Source organism: Sus scrofa, chromosome 12 (assembly GCF_054392235.1).
Source record: "Sus scrofa isolate SSC_HxYL_T2T_F1_AM1 chromosome 12, Sscrofa_HxYL_maternal_Yorkshire_Landrace_v2.0, whole genome shotgun sequence".
NCBI lineage: Eukaryota > Metazoa > Chordata > Mammalia > Artiodactyla > Suidae > Sus > Sus scrofa.
Window position 1 is genome coordinate 63,368,523 of NC_139394.1, and position 22,393 is coordinate 63,390,915.

The window sequence follows — 22,393 nt, forward strand, 5'->3', positions numbered from 1 at the left end:
CGAGGGGCACAATGCAAACTGTAACCCATCTCAAGAGCTAAAAGCTGCTTTTGCCACTGATCAGATCACAGGTGAGTTCTTACTTGTTTGGAATTTCTGTCCAGGCTTTTTTCCTCAGTGAATCTTATTCCTTTAAAACCAGGGAGGCATTCCCACTGTGGCTCAGAAGGTTAAGAATCCGACTAGAATCCATGAGGATGCGGGTTCAATCCCGGCCTCGCTCAGTGGGTTGAGGATCCCGTGTTGCTGTGGCTGTGATGTAGGCCAGCACCTGTAGCTCCGATTCACCCCCTAGCCTAGGAACCTCCACATGCCACAGGTGCAGCCCTAAAAAAAGAAAGAAAAAGAAACAGGGAAACATGGGGACAAGGCCAGGAAACAGCCAGTAGGCGTGCGATGGTCATCAGACGAAGGCCCGACCTCCTACTCATAGCTCATCTTCCGTGGCCTGGTGTGGTCATTGCCCGCCCTCAGGACAGTGGGCTTGGTCCACCCAGGAGTGCGCAGCCCTGTGGCCCTGGGGGATGGAGTGGGCGGTGCCCTTCCCTTATAGCAGAGGTCGCAGGACAGTGATTCGTCTGATGGACCTGTGACTTAGTTTTTGTGTGCAGATGACCGAGGCAGAATCTTTTGTGATAATAAACCTTCATTGTCAGTGTAGAGGACAAATTATAGGCCTGAAAAAAATAGAGTCCGCCTTCCTTTTTATAGCGGGAGGTATTTTATCAGATAGGTTCAAGGGGCTGTTACCAGCTGGGGTGAAACCTTGCGTGGAGAGTCCCAGTCTTCCAGCTGAGGACTCGACGTCTTGCCATTTAGCATTTGTTACAATTCAGGAAATCAGTGTCGACGAACAGATTAGTGAGTGGCCAGGGGGATGTCGCAGAAAGCCTGGTAGACTGTTCCTGAACATTCATTTCTCAGCCTCGGTGGGTCTCCCACTTAGAACAGCTATGGACCTTTAAGTGCGAGGCGCAGCCAGTTTACGCCGCAGTCTCGTCTGGTCGTTACTGCTCCGTTTGACTTGGGCTGGTAGGCTTTGTTGAATCTGCACAGCTTCATAGGCTTGGTTTACGATGTTGGTCCTGGGAGGTGTGGCCCGTCCCTGTCCCAGCGGCTGGGCAGCAGTGACAGGAGTCAGGAAGAAATCCTTGCAAAGTCCTTTGTACGCAGCTTGGTGTTATCCGTTCTGAAGACACACGAGAGACGTTGCTTTTCGTTAATGGTGTCAAGTGACTGCAGGGGGAGTTCTGAAACTTTTTATTTGAGTGAAATAAATTCTATTCCAAGGACTTAAAGCAGTAGAGCGATACTCGAGGAGAGAAGCGTGCGCCCGGACGAGGTGCTCTGTGCGTTCAGGACCCGAGGAGCTTCCCTCAAGGAGCCCTGTGCTGGGGTGGACCTGACGGTGCGGTTTGCGCGTGCCTGGTGGCATTCTCTGTGCCCTCAGACCTCCCTTCCAGACAAACATGACCGGAAGGTTGGGCAGGGCCGCTTACAGAGCTGGCGGGGAAGGCAGTGCTTTTTCGGGCATTGATTGTTTGTTCCAGGGAGGAGTAGAGGGCTCATGGGACCCTTGGTAAACGGAGCAGTGTGCGAGCAACATCAGGGTTACGAAACCAGCCCAGGATGAGACTCCAGGAAAAGCTCCTCCTCGTCGCACAGTGACCGTGTGGCGTGTAGAACGGATTTCCCTCGGCAGTGCCCCCGAAGCCAGCCCCGCAGCCAAGTCAGCTCTGCTCCAATTCAACTTTTTTCAAAGCGTCGCATACCTGATGAGGTGGGCCAGTCCATTTCATCCCCCGTTTCCTGGTGAGATCGCACTTAGAGCAGAAGGCCGAGCTCTCTGTTCATCACTGGTAGGTAATTCTCACTGCAGCCCCGTGAGGGAGATGCTGTTAAACCCCCCCGCCCCCCCCAGGACTTGTGGGAAAACTGGGAACGACGAGCAGACGTGTCCTAGTCCGTCTGACTCTGCACCCCGACTTTCTAACGACTGGGCACAACTGTCTCTCAAAGTCTCTTTGTCTTTAAGGAGAAGGCTCCACTCTCGGGAGACCAGAATTCTGCGTCTTAGTTCTTAACAGTAAGACAGGGTGATGATATTAGAAGAACGTTCTTGGGAACTTGTGTCAAGGATGCAGGTCATGGATTTCACGGTGTCCCTCGGTGCAGATGGGAGACCAGCTGCCATTGGGAACCTCGGAGGGCATGACCTTGGCACCCGTGGGCAGACATGTGGTCCTCTGAGCCTGACCCAGGGATTAACTGACAGGGAGAAGACAGGAGAGAAGCCTCCACGGTGACTCTGTCACAGGCATGGCCGCAGGGGGTCAGGGAGGTGCCGCAGGGACAGTGCCCTCCTACGAGGGCGACCACCAGCTGGGCTGCAGGTCGAGTGGCCGGTCCTCCCAGTGTGCCCAGCACTGACCTGGGTCACCCCGTGGTCCCAGCAGGACTGCCGATGGTGCCCCCCGCCCTTCCCTGTGGCTAGTTTGGGTGGTAACTCTGTGCTGCCCTCTGTGGAGGTGGTGCCAGTTGTGTGTTCACAGAACGTCCTCATTTTAAGGCTGTTTCGTACAGATTCCCGTGGTTTATTTTGCCTGTAGGAGAAGAAAGCGCATACATGGAGCGGATGATGTGTCTGACTCCGTGGCGGGTGGGCCTTGTCACACCGATCCCTTTAAACAGCTCTTTAAAAATGACTCTCAGCATCTTTCGTCTTCTTGTAAGTTGGAAAAGATAAAGACGGTCAGCTGACTCGTGCGGACCTTCCTGGAGCTAGTGTCGTGGCTCTGAGCGACCGCAGTGCCCAGGAGCTGGGTTTAGACCTCTCTTCCACTCTCTGCGAAGTCACCTGCCGCACAGCAGGACTCAGCTCATTGGGAACCCACTTGGGAGGTGGGTTCTGCAGACCCAGAGTCAGGGGCGAAGCCAGCGGGGTTGACTTTCATGTTAACAAAGTCATATGATCCCCTGAGATCCACAAGTATCAATGGAAGATTCGGGAGACGACACAATGAGCTTACGGAATCAGAGATGCCTCCAGGAGCTTTTCTCCAAAAGAGATTTTCCAGGGGCATTACTGGCTCGGAGCAGTGTGGGCTCGGGAGCAGCGTGGGCCGGAGGCGGCGTATCTGGCAGGAGGAAGTGAGACAGTGTGATTGCTGACATGGAAACCTCCACAGAGTTGACAAAAAAAGCTGCTACAACTAAGAAGTGAGTTTAGCAGGTGCATGCGATGCAAGGCCAATGTACAAAACCAGCTCTAGGACTTGCCTTCTGGTGGCGCAGCCGTATCCCCCGCCAGGACAGGCTGGGCCGGGACATCTGAGCTAGTAACACCTCTGCCTGAGATGTGACCCGTCTGCCCCACGTCTCGTGGTTCTCAGATTCATTACAAGGCACAGAAGCAAAGCCGACGGTCTCTTCTAGACTTCAGACCTCACGACAGTTGCAGGCGGTTCAGAACAGCATCCTCTGTGGCTTTTTACCAAATGCCAGTCCTAGGGAAGCATTTGACCCCATGGCTCTCTGCTTTTTGCTCCAGCTCTGTGGCCTTTATGGTGGAATTATTTATCAGAGTCTGTAATGGCTCGGGGCCACTTGATGACTTGAGTACATTGTCCCTTAGCTCACTTAGGGAGCGTCCCCAATGCCCGCGGCTGGACCTGGAGCCCCGGTGCATTTAGCTAAAGAGCTTGAGCATCTGGGAGCGTCAGGAAAGAGGGCCTCCGGGGCCGGACGGCGCTGGCCTGCCTCCCGTGTTGGCTCCTTGCCACAGACTTTGCCCCTGCCAGTTCGCAGCCGCAACACCGCCTCTGTTCCCCGGAGGCCAGGTCAGTGGGCAGGACCTGCCCCCCCCACCCCTGCAAAATCAGAAAGTGGTCGGACCCCTCTGAGACCCCTTGTTTTTCTGCTGTTTTGTATCCTCTCAAGGACTTCCCCTCCCCCAGCTCCCCCGTCACACAGGTGGCCAGTGTCCTCGAGTGCCTTCCAAGTTCAAAGCTCTGTGTTAACTTGCAGCTTTGGTCCTCATTTGAGGGTGGCCGAGGGGGGTACAGGGGACCATCCGCAGTAGTTCTTCCTAAGACACCCTCACTTCTTCCCAGGAGGGGGACGTCAAGCGTTTTTCCACGGAAGATTTGGCTGCAGAATCTACCACCTGAGTTTGGAAGGTGGGGCCTCCAGGCCCCTTGGGACCCGTTTCTGTCTCTGGTCCCCGACAAGCTCTAAGGCCTAGGGAGCCACTGGCAGAGCAGGTGCTTGGCTCAGAATCCCCCTGGAGCCCCTCGGCCCCTCTCCCAGCCCACTGCCCCATCGCGTGCTTGTCGTCCGACTTCGTATTTGGACAAGAGGCCTTTCTTGTGTCCTAGAGGGGTCTGTTGAATCGGCTGCTCCGTCTGGCTTTTCCTCTCGTCCGCTCTTTTTACAGCCAGGCTTCTGGAAAGACGGGCCCTCAGCCCTCCACAGTGAGTCCCCTCCTGCCCTGTGCTCGGGCCGCTTTGCTCTGGTTCCTGTCACCTCTCTACGTGCTGGGCCCTCAGCTTCCCTTAAGTCCACTCATCACCCAAATGGAAGCCTCAGCCTTGGCCCCAGGGTCTCCCCGGAGTCCCCGGCCCAGTTCTAGGGCCTTGTGGAGGATTTGATCGCCCGAGCTCTGGACCAGTGCCCCGGGCCGAGGGGAGGGGACAGTTAGGCCTGGAGGGATAGGAAGAAGCACCTCAGGCCACTCCGGCAGCCTGGGCGCACTGCCCCAGGCAGAACCATCCAACTAGGGTCCTTCCTCCCCACCTCCCCCTCCCCAGCACCCACTTCAGGGTCCTCAGGGGGCTTGGAGTCAGAGCCCCGGGAGAGATGCGGCGGGTCGGGGCGTGGAGAGAGGTGTCCTCTGGCCGTTCTTCCGCCGGGTGTGCCCGGGTTCTGTCAGGCTGGAGTTGGCTGTTTTCTGTTCATTCTGCTCCTTGTTTTCCGAAAGGCTGGAGGAATCCATCTTTCTCCAACCTGATGTCCTTCAGACTTCAGTTTCTAATAAATCTTTTTTTTTTTTTAAGTAACAACCTTTTCTCCTGGGCTGTCCTAATTAAAATTAATCTTTCTTAAGAATGTCAAGGCCAAACGTTTCTCCTATATATTTTCGAATTAAACAATTCCCTTGTTTAATTCAATTCATTCAGAATTTATTGATTACCTATAATGGAACCAGCACTGTCAGGTTTATTTTTATAATGCTCAAAAGGCCTATAATCTGGGTGGAAAAATTAGCCAAACGCATCAAATGCTTAAGCAGACAAGACAGGGCAGGCCATAAACATGCACCGAGTGACATGAGTGAATTGGTACACGGGGCGGGGTGGTCTCTGGAAGGTCAGAAAACAAAGATAACAGCAGATAAGGACCCACTGTGTGGTGAAGGCACCTGCAGCAGGCAGGCCGGGCTGGGCCTTCATCGTGATTCTGAAGCACACCTGTGTTTGGCTTCCTTTGAATGATGCATTTTCCAGCTTGGTAATGTTGAGAGACCTAGACAGGCCAGCCCAGGTTTCATCCAGAGCTTGGGAGCGCTCCCTGCGGCCGTGAGCCGCACGGGAAGCGATGAGAGCAGAGTGGGAGGTTATTGGGGGCGGAGACCTTCAAACCCTCGGAGTCGGAGTCGGGGCGGGGCGGCCCAGGCCTGGTTTGTAAATGAATGATGGAGCCTGAGTTTTCGAGATGAAATGAATGGATTGTTTAGTTGGCATCATTAACGTAAAGCTCGGGTTTAGCTTAAGTATTACCGGGATTTACAGGAGCCATTTTTCACGTTTACTGAAGGTCTCACCAGGGAGCACTTAAGCAAATGTAAACGGTTGCAGGCTGCAGGGGGGCCGTGGGTGCCGTTCCTCCCCCCGTCACACGGGGCTGGTACCCGGTGAAGCTCTGCAGAGCTTCTGGGGGGGAGGATTAGTCTCGGTGTGTATATACCGCAGATGGAATAAGAGCGTAAACCTTTCCTAAGTGTGGAAATTTCTGAGTGTCAGCCAGGCATTTGAAGTGGCAGGAGGAACAGATTTGGTCTCAGTAATCGCAGTGCTCATATTCAGAACTTGGTCCTTAAAATACAGTCATTCAGTGTCACGCGTCGTGAGACAAAGAGCCAGCTAAAGGGCTGTGCCATCGATGGGCTGAGTCAGGACAGTGGATCAGGGGAGGAACTTGGGCGTTTTTTCAGACCCATCATCAGCAGAGGGAAGAAGCACATCTGATATTTTTTTTTTTTTTTTGCTATTTCTTGGGCCGCTCTGGCGGCATATGGAGGATCCCAGGCTAGGGGTCAAATCGGAGCTGTAGCCACCGGCCTACGCCAGAGCCACAGCAACGCAGGATCCGAGCCGCGTCTGCAACCTACACCACAGCTCACGGCAATGCCGGATCATTAACCCACTGAGCAAGGGCAGGGATCGAACCTGCAACCTCATGGTTCCTAGTCGGATTCGTTAACCACTGCGCCACCACGGGAACTCCCATATTTGATTTTTTTGAAGCATCGTGAGTCATGAGCATTGATGGATGCAGTCCTGGGGATGGTGGGGGGGTCCCCTGGGCGCTCCCCACCCCTGCCCTGTGCCCCTGTTTATAACCAGAAAATCCTGTTACTGTGAAGCATATCCGTATTTTGATTCCATCTCCTTGGAATGATCCATTTTCCAGCTCGGCAATGTTGACAGGGAAATAATACATGTCAGCTTGAGTTTTCCCACCTTAATGGGAAAATTAATTCCAGTAATTATGAATATAGAGAATTAAGTGTCATGCCATGGTAACCAGGTTAGTCACTTGCAGGCACGTGAGAAGCGAGTCATAGGCGAGTACGCCTTTCACTAGTCGTCAGGAGTCATTTGCGCTCATGGCCTGTTGCTTCTTTTCATCTCCTTTCAAACAAGAGGACACGGAAAGATCTGACGACATCAGATGCTGCTCCCCCTGACTGGTGTTACAGGAGCAGTGGCCTTAGGACAATCTTCCCTCTCCTGCCTGGTTTGTCGAGTTTAGTTTCAGTCAACATTTTGCGCCCCAGCCTTAGGTATAGGGCATATCACGTTGACTAGTGCAGGCGACACTCAGAAAGCGTGTGGTGAGGTCGCAGAGCAGGTCGGCGTGATGGCAGTGACGGTGCAGAGGGCACCTGGGCCACTCCTGGGGAGTGGGCAGGAGGAGGTGGGGAGGTGTTCTTGGAGGATGGCAGTGACGGGCGCAGAGGGCACCTGGGCCACCTGTCGGGAGTGGGGGCGGCGGGGGGGAGGTGTTCTTGGAGGACGTGTTTTGATGTCTAGGCTGAATCTTAGAGGATGAGTAAGGAAAGGCCACACTGAAGATGAAAGGAGAGTGGTGGGGAGGCGGGGACGGTGGGGGTGGTCGGAGGGGGTGTCAGTCCTGGGGCGGAGGAGCTGCAGGCGCTTCACAGCGGAGGTCTTCCACCCAGACGGCAGAACCACCGGACCAGACCCCGAAGAGGCATTTTCCTTTGGAATGCTGTGCTTTTCCACAGTGGCCAGCATTTAAAAATAGAAGACTTGTGCATAAAAGCCCAGATTTCTGGGCTTCGTGGGCTCCCTCCCACGTGGAAGCTGCCAGCCATACCTGCCTGGCAGTTCCCACAGTCCTTACCCCTCCTGTTTTTGCCTCGGGCAGCCCCTTTCCTCCTTATATGGGGAGCCTGGTCCCCCTGGCTGCTGTGGGTGCAGGCGCTGTCCAGGAGCAGAGGCTCAAAGGCTCGTCCCAGGCGGGCGGCGCAGGACCTGCTCACCTGCATCTGCACCTCTCTCTCCCCAGGGCTGTGTGCTCGCAGCTCCCAGGTGGTCTCCGAAGCAGCAGAGATGGAGGGTTTGATGTCCCAGCTTGATTTTTTAAAAAATAACTTGTGTTTTATTAAAGCTTTTCAGAGACCCCTTACCATTCATTGACCCTAATTTCATGTAGGTGGACAGAGCTGCTTGTTTTTATTAGTGTCCCGTATATTAAAGGGGGAGGGTCAGAGCAGGACACCATCTGGCTCCACCAGGTACCCGCCATCCCTCTGGGAACCTGGCGGCGATGCAGGGGTTCCGTAGGTGGTCCCGCCCTCAAGGATGTGAGAAAACAGATGGGACCTCTACCCCATACCCGAGGTGGTGTTTGGCTTTGTTTGTTTTGTTTTTTAAGGCCGTAACGGCGACATATAGAAGTTCCCAGGCTAGGGGTCCCATCGGAGCTGCAGCCGCCGGCCTCCAGCACAGCCACAGCCACAGCCACACCAGATCCGAGCTGTGTCTGCGACGTACACCACAGCTCACAGCCACGCTGGATCCTTCACCCACTGAGCTGAGCGAGGCCAAGGATCGAACCCGCGTCCTCATGGGAACTCCCCGGAATTCTTAACTTGAGTTTGCCTTTTGCCTCCTCCCTGAGTTAGAAGGCCGCATCTGATGGGTCAACAGTGGGCTAAGGCTCCTTGAGCTTTTCCTCCCCCGAATCTATCCGTCTTATCTTCCCCCTGGATGAATAAGTCTTCCATCAGTTTTCAAAAACTCCTTCAGCTCAGACCAGCTTTGATTTCTTCCCCAAGGTTTCACCTGACGTGGTGCCGCAGCCCCCGTGTTTCGGAGATAATCAAGCCAAGTATACATACTTGTTCTTGCTTTTCTCTTAAACATGCTTTAACATTCAATTTCCTTTTTTTTTTTTTTTTTTGGTTGTTTTTGAAGCAGGTTACCATCATTTGACATAAACTGAAGGTTTTTCAAAAATTACTGTAACTAATTTTCTTTTAAAATATGCTTCGTGCCCTCGTTTCCTTCACCTACTCCTGACATTCTGAACTTACATCAGTCCCCGGCGCTTTTCCAGCATCTATCACTTGAGACTGGTTCAGAAATAGAAAATTCCTGAATGAAATTCTGGGGAGACATGAGCGAATCAGTTCTTTGTGGAGATTCTCCCCACAAACTCGGGTCAAAGCTCAAATGTGGGGTTTATGCAGGAAATTAAAGTTAAATTGGCTGCATTTGATTAAGGTCTTGAGTTATCTTCTGTTTTTAAAGAAAGGAAATTTTTTTTTTTTTTGTCTTTTTTTTTTTTGCCATTTCTTGGGCCTCTCCCACGGCATATGGAGATTCCCAGGCTAGGGGTCGAATCAGAGCTGTAGCCACCAGCCTACGCCAGAGCCACAGCAACGCGGGATCCGAGCCGCATCTGCAACCTACACCACAGCTCACGGCAACGCCGGATCGTTAACCCACTGAGCAAGGGCAGGGACCGAACCCGCACCCTCATGGTTCCTAGTCAGATTCGTTAACCACTGCGCCACAACAGGGACTCCGAAATTTTTTTTTTATGTAATTTGAAAATCGTTTCTTCTGGAAAAAGGACCAAGAAATATGAGATTAATTTGGGGGGAAACCCAGTTACCTGCAGAGCTGCTTAAAATAGAAGACTTTCCGCATTTAACAGAACATTTGCTGGGCCTCTCTGACATATTACTCAAACAGAAGGCCACCTTTCGCCAGTAAATTATTTAAAAGCCAGGTAATTTAAATTACATTAAAGTATAATACGTAGGTATCAAATGAAAGCTTGTATACGCTCCTTTGTTTCTCATTTCTATAGAAAATTGCACCTTGATAGAGCTACTAAGGACCGGTGTTTAGTAAACAAAGAAATGCAGTAATTTAAAGGAGGAATAAATAATTCATAGAAATGTGTCGACAAGTGTCCGTTGTTGTCTTCCCTGTTCTGCCCCCGCCCCCATCGCTATTAGTTTCTTGGGCGGGAACGTAGCCTTGGGCAGGAAAGGACGAGATAGAAAGGCCTTGTGCGCGGATGCTCGATGGAGAGAGACCTCAATTTAAAATGTAATTCAGTTTGGGCTGTGAGCTTGGAAATGCATCATCTTTCCTCCCTCCGTGTGAGCCAGGAACCTATTTACAGGAGGGAGTGAATGGATATCAAAGAATTTTTTTTCTTTCAAGAAAACTGCTAGCGCGTTTTCTGCCACCATCCTCCCCCAGCAGAGGAGTGGCGCGAAAGCCCCACCTTCCCCGGGGCGGCTGTCACAGGGCCTTTTGTGTGTGCTGCTTTGACTTGGCTTGCAGTCTTGCCATCCGAAAAGCCCTAACACAACCCTGACTTGACAGACGAGGGAACCGACCACAGACCAGAGCAGTTAAATAATCTGCCCGTTTTTATACAGATAACCTCGGAGTTCCCAGCAGAGAACTCAGACCACCTGGTTCCCGAACAACCCGCTTTAGGCTATTTACAGACACCAGAATATCGTGACAACAACACAAGGAACATCAAAGCATCCCCCAAACATCTTTGCGGTGAACATGTTCCATGGGCACAGGGGCAGAGATGGCACAGTGAACCCTGGCACACGCATCACGCAGACTCGACAGTCGGCAAGGCTCTGCCACACTGGCTTCATCCTGCCCTTGGCATGGCCAGAACACATGGAGCTGTGTGACTAGATGACAAGGGAGGTGGAACAGAGAGGTCGAGGGTACACCTGCGGTTCCCCCGTCCGTTGCTTACAGAGCTAATTCACAGCCCCGTGTTCTTTCCACTGCAGTCACATTTATCTAAAGACAACTGAAAGTAGGCAACTTACCAGGCCAACATGGTCAGCGCTGGAGGAGGGATGGAGGTGCAGGACTGTAGGCCCAGCCTGTGCATTTGGCAGGTGCAGACCAGGTAGGACCAGCATCACGTTGGTGACAGTGTAGCGCTGGATCCCAGCCATCAGGAAGCCTCCAGATCTCCTGGATTCCTAACAAGTTCCCAGGTGATGCCACAGCCGCTGGTCCGGAGACTGTGCTGAAGGCAGAACTGCTGGCGCAGGGCTTCTGCCAGGAAGATGCGAGGCCCGCTTCCTGGGGTCATCCCAGCCCAGGGAGACCCAGGGAAGCCAGTTCGACTAGCCCTCCTTCTGGGCCGACCTCGAGAAATCAGGCCAGCTGCCATGGGATTTAAACGCTGGAAGGAGCAAAAGGAGTGATGAAAAAAATTTTAAATAAAGAACAAATGATAGGAGTTCCCACCATGGCACACACCATGGCGCAGCGGATTAAGAATCTGACTTCAGAGCCCCTCAAAATGCACCTGTCCTCCGGCCCAGTGACTGGGAACTTACCCTCAGAATTTATCCTGCTCAGAGCTGTGCACAGTGGCTTCTCTGTACGATGTTCATCCCAGTGTACTTTCTAATTAAAAAGATGGGAAGAGTTCCCGTTGTGGCTCAGCAGGTTAAGAACCACACTGGTACCCATGAGGACACAGGTTCCATCCCTGGCCTCGCTCAGTGGGTTAAGGATGTGGCATTGCTGCAAGCTGTGGTATAGGTCAAGGATGCGGCTCGGATCCGGTGTGGCTGTGGCTGTGGCGCAGGCCAGTGGCTACATCTCCGATTCCACCCCAGCCCGAGAACTTCTATGTGTAGCAAATGCAGCCCGGAAAAAGAAAAAGAAAAAAAAAGATGGGAAAATACTAAATGTCCAAAAATGACGTATGGATTGAATTAATTGTGGTAGATCCATGAAATAGGCTGCAGTGTAGCTATTAATGATAATGGTATAAGGTAATTCTTAGGGCCTAGGGAAATCATTAAGATATATTAAAAATAGAGTAACAAAACTGCGACAGATTATGTATTACATTCTCAGTGGTGTTTGGGGGGGGGGGGGTTGTTTGTTTTTGCTTTTTAGGGCCACCCCTGGGCATATGGAAGTTCCTAGGCTAAGGGTCAGATTGGAGCTACAGCTGCCAGCCTGTGCCATTTTAAAGGAGATGTATCTTTGGGAAAAGGCTAGAAAGATTCAATAATTTATAATCTTTTCTGTGATTTTCTGTGGTTCCAATTTTTCTGAAATGAACGTGTGTTGCCTTCATAAATATTTAAGAAAATTAAAGCATCCCAGTAAAATAAACCTCCCAGAGATACAGCTGGAGCACCTTTGCCCACACCGTGCGCCAACCCCGGCTCCCTGTGCCCGGAAGGAAACGGGTTCCCTGAGCATCTGGGTGCTGAGAACGATCGGGGCAACCTGAGCCAAGAGCCTTGTCTTTGTTCATGGGGCCTGTCAACCCGTTTGCATTCATGCCCTTGTGTTCTGATTCAGATGCAAAATCAAGCCTCATGATTTGTGAGCTGACAAGGGTCAGAAACTAAACTTGCTCATGAAATTGCTTATCTCAATAAATTAAATTCATGTGTGCTTTTCTAAAAGGGCTTTTCCTAACACTAATATCTTTGAACCCAACTGGCTTCCACAGACCTTGCAGAAGGAGTAAACGGCCTTTTTTTTTTTTTTTTTAATGCAAGGTCCAATTCAGGAAAAATAAAAATGTTTATGAGCCACATTTTTTTCTCCCACCCTAAACAGAATTAGCTTTTTAGAGTCCCAGAGGGGAAAACCTGTTCTTATAAGCTAACAGCTAGGGACAGCAGTTAGAATTGTTGCACTGCTTTTCAGTTCTTTCCGGACACATGTGAACACCGAGCCCACAGGCGTCTCCCTCCCCTGTGCCCCTGGAAGGCTGTGTTGTCTGCTGCAAGGGAAGCTAGGTGCCGTCAGGTCCCAGGATGTGTCGCAGGACCGCAGAGAACGCTGCTTGAGAGCCAGCCGGCGAGGCAGAGGTGGAGGAGCAGAGGTGCGAGGGTGGCCTTGTCCAAGCGCAAGCTCGGGTTTGGAGAGCAGGTGCTTGGAGCCCTGAGGGAACGGGAGCCAGGCCGTTGGCTGAGGATGCAGGAGCTCAGCAGCCAGTGGAGGGAGAAGAGGAAAGACAGACGAGGGGAGGCGTTAAATAAGAGCCAAACTGGAGAGTTTACCTTTAAAATGAGGGAAAAGGAGTCCCCCGATGGCACCGCAGGTTAAGGATCCGGCATCGTCATTGCTGTGGCTCGGGTTCCATCCCTGGCCCCAGAACTTCCCTGTGCCACAGGCGCAGCCAAATAAATAAAGAAAATGAGAGAGCAAATGGGAGAAGGATGCCAGGATGAGGGCGTGCGTCCCTCTTGTGTAGGGACGGCTGTTGGGAGGAGACGGAGGAGATCTGGGTCCTGGGAAGGCGAGGGCTTGCCTCCGTCACTCTGAGAAGCAGGGAGGTCAGCCCAGCCGAGCGTCCTCCCTCCACGCCCGTGAGTGGCCAGCAGCCTCCTCCAGCAGGTCCTCCATGCGGGAATGGGAGCCAAGGGTGGGCATGATGCCGGGGACGGGGCGGCCGAGGGGGCCTGTGGGGACCTCCTAGACACGACGTACAGAAGAGGCGTCAGGAACTGGATGGAGTGTCACCCTTGGGGTTGGACACGTGCTGGTCTCCGGCGTGGTTCCTGGCTCCTCCATCACCGTCACCTTGACAGCAGCACACCCCTGTCTGTCCTCTTTCCATCAAAGCTCCCGTTCCGCTGGGCTCCATCTGGGTGGTCAGACAGTCCCAGCCGGGGAGGAAAAGATCAGTGCTGGTCCCCATATCAGCGTGGGAGCCAGGATGCTCCCTTCCTTGTGCCAGCGCCCCAGTGTGCCCTGGTCTCCAGCTGGTGGGCATTCTGCTCCCGGCCCCTCTCCCCTGAGCTCGTCTTTTCCCTGGAGGGGCAGCCAGGCTGTGTGACAGGCACAGGGCCACAGACTGTCCCCACCTGGGTGCAGAGGACAGATGGCCCCCCTCAAGGAGCTGGCCCTCCGAAGCCAGACCCCTGGACCGCACCAGGGACTCCTGCGTCCCAGTGGGCACTGGGGAGGGGTCTGGGAGTGACCCGTGGCTTCTCTAAGGACAAGGCAGGCTTGTGTCCCTCGTTTGATTTCTTCAGGAAGAGTCCACAGACATGCAGATGAGCTGCCACCAGTAGATCCAGCTTACCCACACTTTCCAAAAGCATCTCTCGGGATTCCACACAAAGGCTGTCACAGGACTCGGGCTCCGCTGAGAGCCAGGCTCGCGATCACCCTCGGCACCAGGGTTTTAATTGACGACTTACACACGTCGTCTTGTGCCGCCTCCTCCTGACAGTCCCGCGTCTATAAACACACGCTGGCCCAGGGTGCTGTCACCACAGCAGCGCCCGGTGTCGCATAGCTGGCTGGAGCTGGTGCCTGTCGTTTATTACGCGTCCAGGTACTCAGACACACTGGTCTCACCCCTTGTTGCTCGTGGGGTGTTGTTTGTAAATAAAGGATAAATATTGGTAGAATTGCTTTCAGAAGCAAGATGCTGGGTTTTGCCCACATCGTAAATCCTGGGTTCCGGGTGGTTCTTCCGTCACCGCCAGCCGTACAGCAGAACCCTGTGCACGCCGAGGTCTGTGCAGTGACTGGCCAACAGGGACCGGCTCACAGCACGCGGAGTGCTACCCAGGGGTCTGTGAAAATCTGCATGGGAAAGGAATCTGAAGAAGAATGGACGCGTACATGTCTCGCCGAATCATTCTGCTGCACAGCAGAAACGATCGCAACCTCGTAAACCCACTGTGCTTCAGTGACACTTTCAAAAATGAAGACAATAAAACAGCTGAAGCCGGAAAAAGAGGGAAGACCCGTGTGCAAAGCGGGCGCCGTGTGGGGCAGTCCTCGGGTCAGCCCTGTGAGGAGGGGCGGTCGCCACCCTGCCCGGATGCGGATGGGGTGGCTTGGACAGCTCCAGGCCGGGGAGGGACAGAGCAGAGCCTCTAGTGGCATCTGGGGTGCAGTGGCCCCCACTCTCTTGACTGCGTGAGTCCCCACTGGCAAGGCCAAAGGGAGCAGCCCCGGCTCTTGCAAGCACATCCCCCCTGCCCCATCATGATTGGCATCAAGAGGGTGTCCGGGGCCAGGGGGACGCCAAGCCCGCCTCCCCGCGCCCCCGCCCCATCGCTCAGCCAGGACGTGCAGCCTGACGAACGGGAGCGGAAAGTGAGGGCCCTGTTCTTTCTCTTGCAGCCCGCTGCTGGCCGTGTCCTTCGCCACCTGCTGCGCTGTTCCGGGGGTCGCCCTGCTGACCTGGGGGGTGAATCCGCTCACGGGAGCCCTGGGCGTCTTCAACATTTTCCTGTACACCTGCTGCTACACGCCGCTCAAGAGGGTCAGCATCGCCAACACGTGGGTCGGGGCCGTGGTGGGCGCCATCCCTCCGGTCATGGGCTGGACAGCAGCCACGGGCAGCCTGGACGCTGGTGAGTGTCGCCGCCTCTCCCCAGCCGGGGGCCTGGATGCCAGAGCTCGGAGCCCGGGGCCCCTTCCCGCGCTGTCCCCGCTGTCAGAAGCCCTTCCTCCCCGGGCTGGTCCCCCGGGGCGGGACTGGGATCCTGCTGTGTTCCCCGCTAACCCTTGGGCGAGTGTGCGGGTGTGCTGCGGGCGCAGGGCCGAGGGGAGACCTGAAGCCTGAGCAGGGAAAGGCCGAGAAAACGGAGGACCGCGGTAGAAGGGAAGGAAAGCTCCCCAAAGTCAGCGGCAAGGCAGGCCTGGCGCGCTGGGGCCGGCCCGGCCCGGCGGGAGGTGTGGGGATGCTTCTGTCAGCGGGCCTCCTGCCCCAGCTCCTCACGCCCGCAGAACCGGCTTATTTCCCCTTCTGGGAGAGAACAGTTTTCATTCGTTTCTTACTTCTTTTTTTATGATTTGCTTAAATTGTTCATGCCGGCTCCAAAAAACCATTGAGACATTCCTCCATTTTTTTTTTTGGCTGGTATGTCACAACGGAATTTGTGGGGTGAAAATAGCTCATTTTGACCATCTGTAAGGGAAGTTTCACAGCCTAATTAGTCAAGTAATTAGTGTTTTTGACCGACACTTAGGAAGGAAGTGGTGAGGTTTCCTGCAATATATGTAAGTACATATTTTTCACATGAGAGATCAAAAGCCTATTGACCATAAACCGTTGCCCTAGAAGCCACATTTCTGAGACTGTTCATAAAAGCCCTTACTCTCCGATTTGGCGGGCTTACACAGGCCATTACACCTTTACCGCGATTGTCGCCCAGAATGGTTTTCATATCCTGTGAATGTTGGCGTTTCATGAATCTGCACATGGAATATTCCAGAGCGTCCGTGCTCCTTTGCTCTGTGATGAACCGGAAGCCGGGGTCTCATCCGAGTAGGGGTCAGGGCTCTGGGGAGGGGCCTGGGCTTGGAGCGGGGTGCCTGCAGAACCGCACTTGCCCCCGGATGCTGCATCTCCCTCCCCCTCCCACGTGGGACTCTGGAGGATGCAGTGAGGATTGCGGAGTATTCCTTGTTCATGCAGTCGGTGGAGCAGTGCAGGTGGAGGAAGGTCGTGGGATGTTACTGGTTTGCAAACTCTGGACTATTCCCAGGCGTTACCTGGCTGTTGTTCTGCGGACAGGCGAGGCCTCCAGGCTCAGTGGAGCGTGTACGGGGCCCGTCAGGGACCTCCGTCTTGGGTGAGGGAGGACGGAGGGGAGAGCATGGGTTTGGCGTCCCTGGACCCGCTGACTCTGGGTGTCCCCCCAGTTTTCAGTTTGCCATTAAGGAGCACACCTGGGAGCCCCCAAACCTCCGAGTGGATGCCCCTGCTCGGTCCTGCCTGCAGCCCCAGCCTTGACCCAGCAGGCCTCCTCCCTCCGGCCCCCTCCAAGCCCTTCCAGTGACTGCTCAGACACTGGCTTGGAGACCACACAAGGGAGTGGGTCACTCCCAGCCCTGCCCAGCGGTGCCCTCTGCACGTGGACACCTGCTCCAGGCCACTGCCCGGCTGATGGACACGGTCACGAACCCTATTCGGTTTCCTCAAACCTGACAGAAGGAACAAGGCTCCAGAAACGGTCAGGGTCAGGGCCAGGGCCAGGGTCAGGGCTGAGTGCCACAGCCCAGGGACACGTGTCGCTGGGTATGTGCGAGGGGGGTCCAGCCCAGGGCCGTGGGGAGCCAGGTCATCTCTGTCGTGCAGGGTCCTAGCACCCAGGTTCCTGTTGGAGGTTGGAGGCTGGAGGCCCCCTTGTCCTCCCAGAGCTTGGGCCTCAGCACGGCTAGAGCTGTGTCCCCGGAGACCAGAGAGAGAAGGGGGTTTGCAGCCGCCTCCTGGCCAGGAGGCACGCTCAGGCCGAAGCCTTCTCTGCTCAGGCACAGTCCTGGCTAAACCTTTAAGAGGCATATTTAAAATAATTTTTTTTCCTGGTCTTTTTAGGGTTGCACTCGTGGCATGTGTAGGTTCCCAGGCTATGGGTCAAATTGGAGCTGTAGCCGCCAGTGTACACCACAGGCACAGCAACACAGGATACAAGCCATATCTGCGACCTACACCACAGCTCACAGCAATGCCAGATCCTGAAACCCACTCAGTGAGGCCAGGGATTGAACCTGTGTCCTCATGGGTACTAGTCAGGTTCATATCCCGCTGAGCCACAACAGGACCTCCTAAAATAATTTTTTTATAAAAATTTCAGTTGTGGTGTTTTTGCAATCCAAATTTAATCGTTTGTGTACAAGCTCCTTAATGAGGAGCAGCCCAGGGCCAGGCCGTACCTGGTTTAGTAGCAGTGTGAATTTGCACATTTTTCTTGAAAAACAAGATCCTTTATCCACCTAAACTGACCCTGGTGTACAAGAGAGTTGCTGAAAATGTGTACAACCCACACACAGAGATGTTCCTTTTGCCGTTTCTATTGTATAAAGGTGCACTGTGGACACACAAAAACGATTCGGCTTACTGCCCCCGAATCCTGACTTACGCAGATCAAATCATACACCTAAAGCCTCATCCGGTTTATATAGAAGGAGTTACGCTACTTTACGTAATGTTTTAAACTGCTTCAAAAGTTTCCAAACGGTAATTTGCTAAGTAGAGCCAAGCTGAGGTAAGCGATAGCTCTTTGAACGATTTGAATAAATGAACTAAATGGAGGAATGAATCAGTGAAGAACCTTCTGTTTTAGAGACGAAAAAACTAAGGCACTCCAAGGTCAAGTGTCAGGCGTTTCCCTACTGTCAGCTCTGCGTAAGGACTCTGCAGGAGGAAGCGACAGGAACAGTGAGGCGGGATCCGAGAGAGTGTAAGAGTCCCATTGCTGAGACTCCAGGGCCTGAGGCGGCTCTGATTTTATGTGGTTGTATCATCTCTAGAGCTGCACTTTCGACCACGGCAGCCACTCGCCGAAGTCCAGAATGGTAGGTCTCAAACGTCAGTGCCCCTCAGCATCCCCTGGATGGGGGGCTTGTTGAAACCCAGAGAGAGTCCTGGGCCCTGTCCCCACAGTTTCTGGTTCAGCGGGCCCGGGGCAGGGCCTGAGAATCTGCATGTCTCACAAGTTCCCAGGTAACGTTGATGCCTCTTGTCCAGGGACTTCATTTGAGAACCTCTGGCCTGAAGAGCCAGAACCCGGGAGCGCTCTGGCTGTCCGCCTGCCCTGCAACTGCCCTGGGCTTTGGGCAAGGGGTGTGGCAGGTGGTATTATCCAGAGGTGCCAACAGCTCGTTTGTATTAGCCACCCAGGTTAGTTGTATCTCTTCTGGGTTCTGATCTTGGGGGATGTGGTCGTTTGACCAAGCTCCTCAGGGAAAAACAAAAGAGCCAGGAATGTCCCCTTTCTTCTGTGGTTCCACCAAACCATTTTGTCCTGAGACCCATCACGGTGGCGCAGCCGGGAGAGAGAATGCTCCCGTGGGGTGAGGTGGGTGAGAGGCCGGGGCTCGTCCCTTCCCAGGGCGTCCCCACAGCTGCCAGGGTGCCGGACCCTGCGAGAGAGGGAGGTCACGACATCACACCTCAGCACCTCCAGGGACAAGCGGGCGGGCGACCAAATAACGGACTGAGCTTCCGCGGGAGGGGGGCCTTCAGAGGGCCGGGGGCTCTCCCCCTCCCCATCGGGCCCACCAAGCCGCTGCAGCCGAACACCCCCGAGTTCAGGGACGGGCCGTTTACCTGAGGAGGGAGGGGGCTTTCCGGGAAGAGGGGCACAGGGGCCGGGCCTGGAAGCCCGCAGCGAACACGGCCCCGGGCCACTGTCCCCGCTGGTCAGCCAGGGGGGTCCCCAGCACCGGCGCTTCCGTCACCACCACCCTGACCAGGTGGACCTGGGCCGAAGCCTCGCCGGGGGCTCGGCAGCCGGGGGTCGGGGTCGGGGAGGCCGCGGCGCGGGCCGCAGGGGTGGGCCCTGAAGGAACCGACCCTGGTGGTGGGGGGAGACCCGAGCCAAGGGGCTGCAGGGGACGGAGCGCCTCGGCTGGAGCGGAGCAGCAGTGCCGCCCGCCAGTGCCCTTCCCGTGCTGAGCGTCCAGATCTGCGGGTGGTCTCCGTGGTCACCCCGGGGCCGGGCCAGGCCTCTGGGGACTGAACACTGGTGCCGCCTCCAGTAAAGACACGCGACACAAGATAAGTGGAGGGACCACCACGAGGGTGGGCGCCCTCCCCCGCGAGGTTTTGTTTGGTTTTATCACTCGTGGAAAAGAGCTTCTCACATTGTAGATGGGCCCGCAGTTTGGGTCCAAAGCCCGAGCGTGACCTGGCCCTGGGGAATCCAGCCCAGCCCTGGTGGGTTCGGCGAGTGAGGCAGCATGGGGGGTGGGGGTGAAGACAAACAATTAAGGACGGAAATGGTGAAAGCTCAGCAGGGGCTCCGTGTTCCTGCTGTCTGCCCTGCTGCAGCTGCGCAGACACCTGTAAACAGCCAGCCCCTCTCTCCCCGGAGGAGGCCCAGACGGCTTTCAGTGGCATTTCTGTTTCATGGGTGCCAGCCCCGAAAGTGCTCTCTGTGGCCCTCCTGCCAATAAAGGCGGAGTTTCTTCTTCCGTCCATTCTCCTCCCAGACCCAGGGTCCGCCCTTTCCACCCACCTGCCTAATTACTTTGCTTTTTTTTTAACTTCACTGCTGCGAGCAGAAACTATGAAAAACGCTTACCAACGAAAACTCAGGACGGCTGAATGAGAGGGCTGCCCACAGTGCAGCCAGCTTGCTGTCTTGGGGGTGGAAGCGCCTGCTTTGCTCCTGTAGCAGTGGGCAGCAGTGAGGGAGGTGACCTGCAGGCCCTGGGGAGGGGAGGGGGGGCGGGGGACACTGCAGATAAGTGCCCGACAGCAGACGCTCCAGCTCGGCTGGGCCTGGAGCCACACGCATTAGGCCTCTCAGCTGTGTTTACCTCCGGAGACCTTCGAGTTCGTCTCAGGGGCTTCAGGTTAAAGTGCCTTCCCCTGCTCCTTGCCAAAGCTGCCTCTCCCCCGTCACCCCCGAGTCTGTCTCATCGTGTTTCCAAATATGCGTAAATCCCCAGTCTTGGAAGTTCATCTAATGGGTCTGGTGACTGCCTTGCAGAGCTGACTTGTCTGCCTTTGGTTTGGAATTCAGATGTTGTTGTGTGGTAAACATTAATTATGTCGGCCTACATTGAGTTACAAATGAGGACTTAGCAGAGAGTGACATTTGGCAGATGGATGGTTTTAGTAACAAAAAGAGAATGAGGTTGTTTTCGCCCCAGCTGGTAAACTACAGAATGGGAAGTACGGTCTCCACGTATGTACCTCCTTTATTCCAGGATGAGAAGATAGAATAGAGTCGAGGAAATTTACTCACTCGTTCATTCAACAAATATTGATTGAGAGCTTGCGAAGCACCAGACCCTGTATAACCCAGGCACCGTGGAAGACTTCCCTTAAAACACTGCCTCCCCTTGAAATCAGACTCGGAAACGAGTGAGTTCCTTTTGCGTGAGACGGTTCCATAACTAGCCTTAGAGCTCCAGAGTGATGAAGATAAATGCCATTTCTAAAGACAGAGTGAACAAGGAACATTATGGGAATATTAGCAAAGCAAACAGTACTTAGAGCCTGGTTCTCTTCAAAGGTCTAAGAAAGAGTGAATGAGAAACGCCTGGAGCAGGAGGTCGGTGGTATAATTGGCAACCCTTTGGTACAAAGTGCACCTGCCGTGCTGGTCCCTGGGTCCCCGGAGTTGGTCAGGATCACAGAGGGCTGGACCCTGGTAGACGTGGGGCCTGGAGGGCACGTTTAATCAGTTCTGTTCAACACACAAATCCATGTTTGGGTGATAGACGGACTTGAGTGGGGGCTGAGGGAGGGAAGCCCCCAGGGAAACAGGAAGGAGCGACGGGGGGTCTCCTTGCTCAGAGTCGGGGCTCATGTCGTGCTTCCTCCTCCCCCACCTTTCCCTCGGATGAAACTGCGGTGACTCCGAGTGGACGGAGGACGTGGACCACAGGGGGAGGGCATCCATGCCCCTCGCTGCCCGTCTTCATCACTCCCAGGTCACTTCCAGAGGGTTCTTCAAGGGCAGGAGGCAGTTGCCGCTCTGTTTCCTATTTTCAGGGGACTTTTCGCTTTCCCCTCTGCTGCCGCGCAGTCGATACACTAGCCTCTTTATCTGCGCACCCTAGAAGCCAGTGCAGGGGAGGCTCCCTTGTGTTCACCCTCTAGAGACAGGCTTTGAAATCTGTGACCGTGAGGCCTCGGGCGCCCAGTTTACATGAGCACGTGACCCCCAAGGCTCAGACAAACCAGCCGTGGAGCAGACGTGCTGCTGAGGCCACGGGGACAGGGAGCCGCTGTCCAGAGCTGCGTGGAGCGTGAATGGCAGGGAGTGGTGGGTCGGGCAGGGAGGGTTGAGCGTGAACCCTCCAGGCGGCAGAGGAAGCAGGCTGCCACCACCGAGCCCCGCTCCAAGGATGGCTTTTGGAAGAGCACGTGCAGAGGCCGGGCTCCAGCTTGGGGGTTTCTGGCCCAAGATGCTGTGGCGCTGCCGACAGAATGATGGAGGTGGGCTTGGGCCCGGCAGAGGGCCGAGAGGCAGGGTCTCCCATCGGTACAGCCCAGACTAGAGGCGTCGGGAGGTATTTTGACAGTTTTTCCCTCCCTTCGCCTCGCCTCGCCTCCTGTGCCCCGAGTTGGAGCGGGGCCACGGGCTTGGCGTGCTCCTCGGCTGCTCACACACGCAGCACAATCCGTGGGCTCAACTCCGTTTTCTGTGGACGGAGGGAAGTCAGGCTGTGGACACCCGGGGGGTCTCTGCAGGAGCCTCCGAGCCAGGCTTGTGGTTTCAGGACCTCAGGAAGCCGCTGTCCTCTGGAGAGACACACACACACAGATAGGCCGCCTGTCTCACAGATCCCCACATCTCTTATCCTTACTCACAGACCAACTAGCATTTGACTCCAAGGAAGAAAACAGACATTTCTTCTGGACACGATTTAACCACGTATGTGTGAAGATTCTGGAGAGTTAGGTAGGAAAATGAGAAAACACATTACAAAGAAGCAGGGAGTGCATGCTTGAGTGAGCAGATTGAAATGCAGAGACCACCTTCAGATCTGAGTTCACAGGTCACCTCTTCCAGGAAGCCCTCCCTGATCTCTCCAGGGCCTGCTGAGCTCTTCCTCCTGTGTGCTCCCCACAAGCCCTGCACCGAAGGTGACATTGCTGGGCTGTGACCCCCTTTGCATTGTCT

The 22,393-nt window shown here is 54.7% G+C and overlaps 1 protein-coding gene across 2 annotated transcripts in view; it reads left to right on the forward strand.

Moving 5' to 3' along the window:
- Window positions 1-22,393, forward strand: part of COX10 (cytochrome c oxidase assembly factor heme A:farnesyltransferase COX10) — a 110,387-nt gene that overhangs the window by 72,755 nt on the left and 15,239 nt on the right. The window contains exons 6-7 of one of the 2 annotated variants that reach the window (XR_014820226.1): window positions 14,928-15,242; window positions 15,521-15,872. Coding sequence is in view for 1 of the 2 variants with exons in the window: in NM_001244626.1 (NP_001231555.1) it covers window positions 14,928-15,160 (233 nt within the window). In the remaining variant the exon portion in view is untranslated. 2 annotated transcript variants of the gene reach the window in all.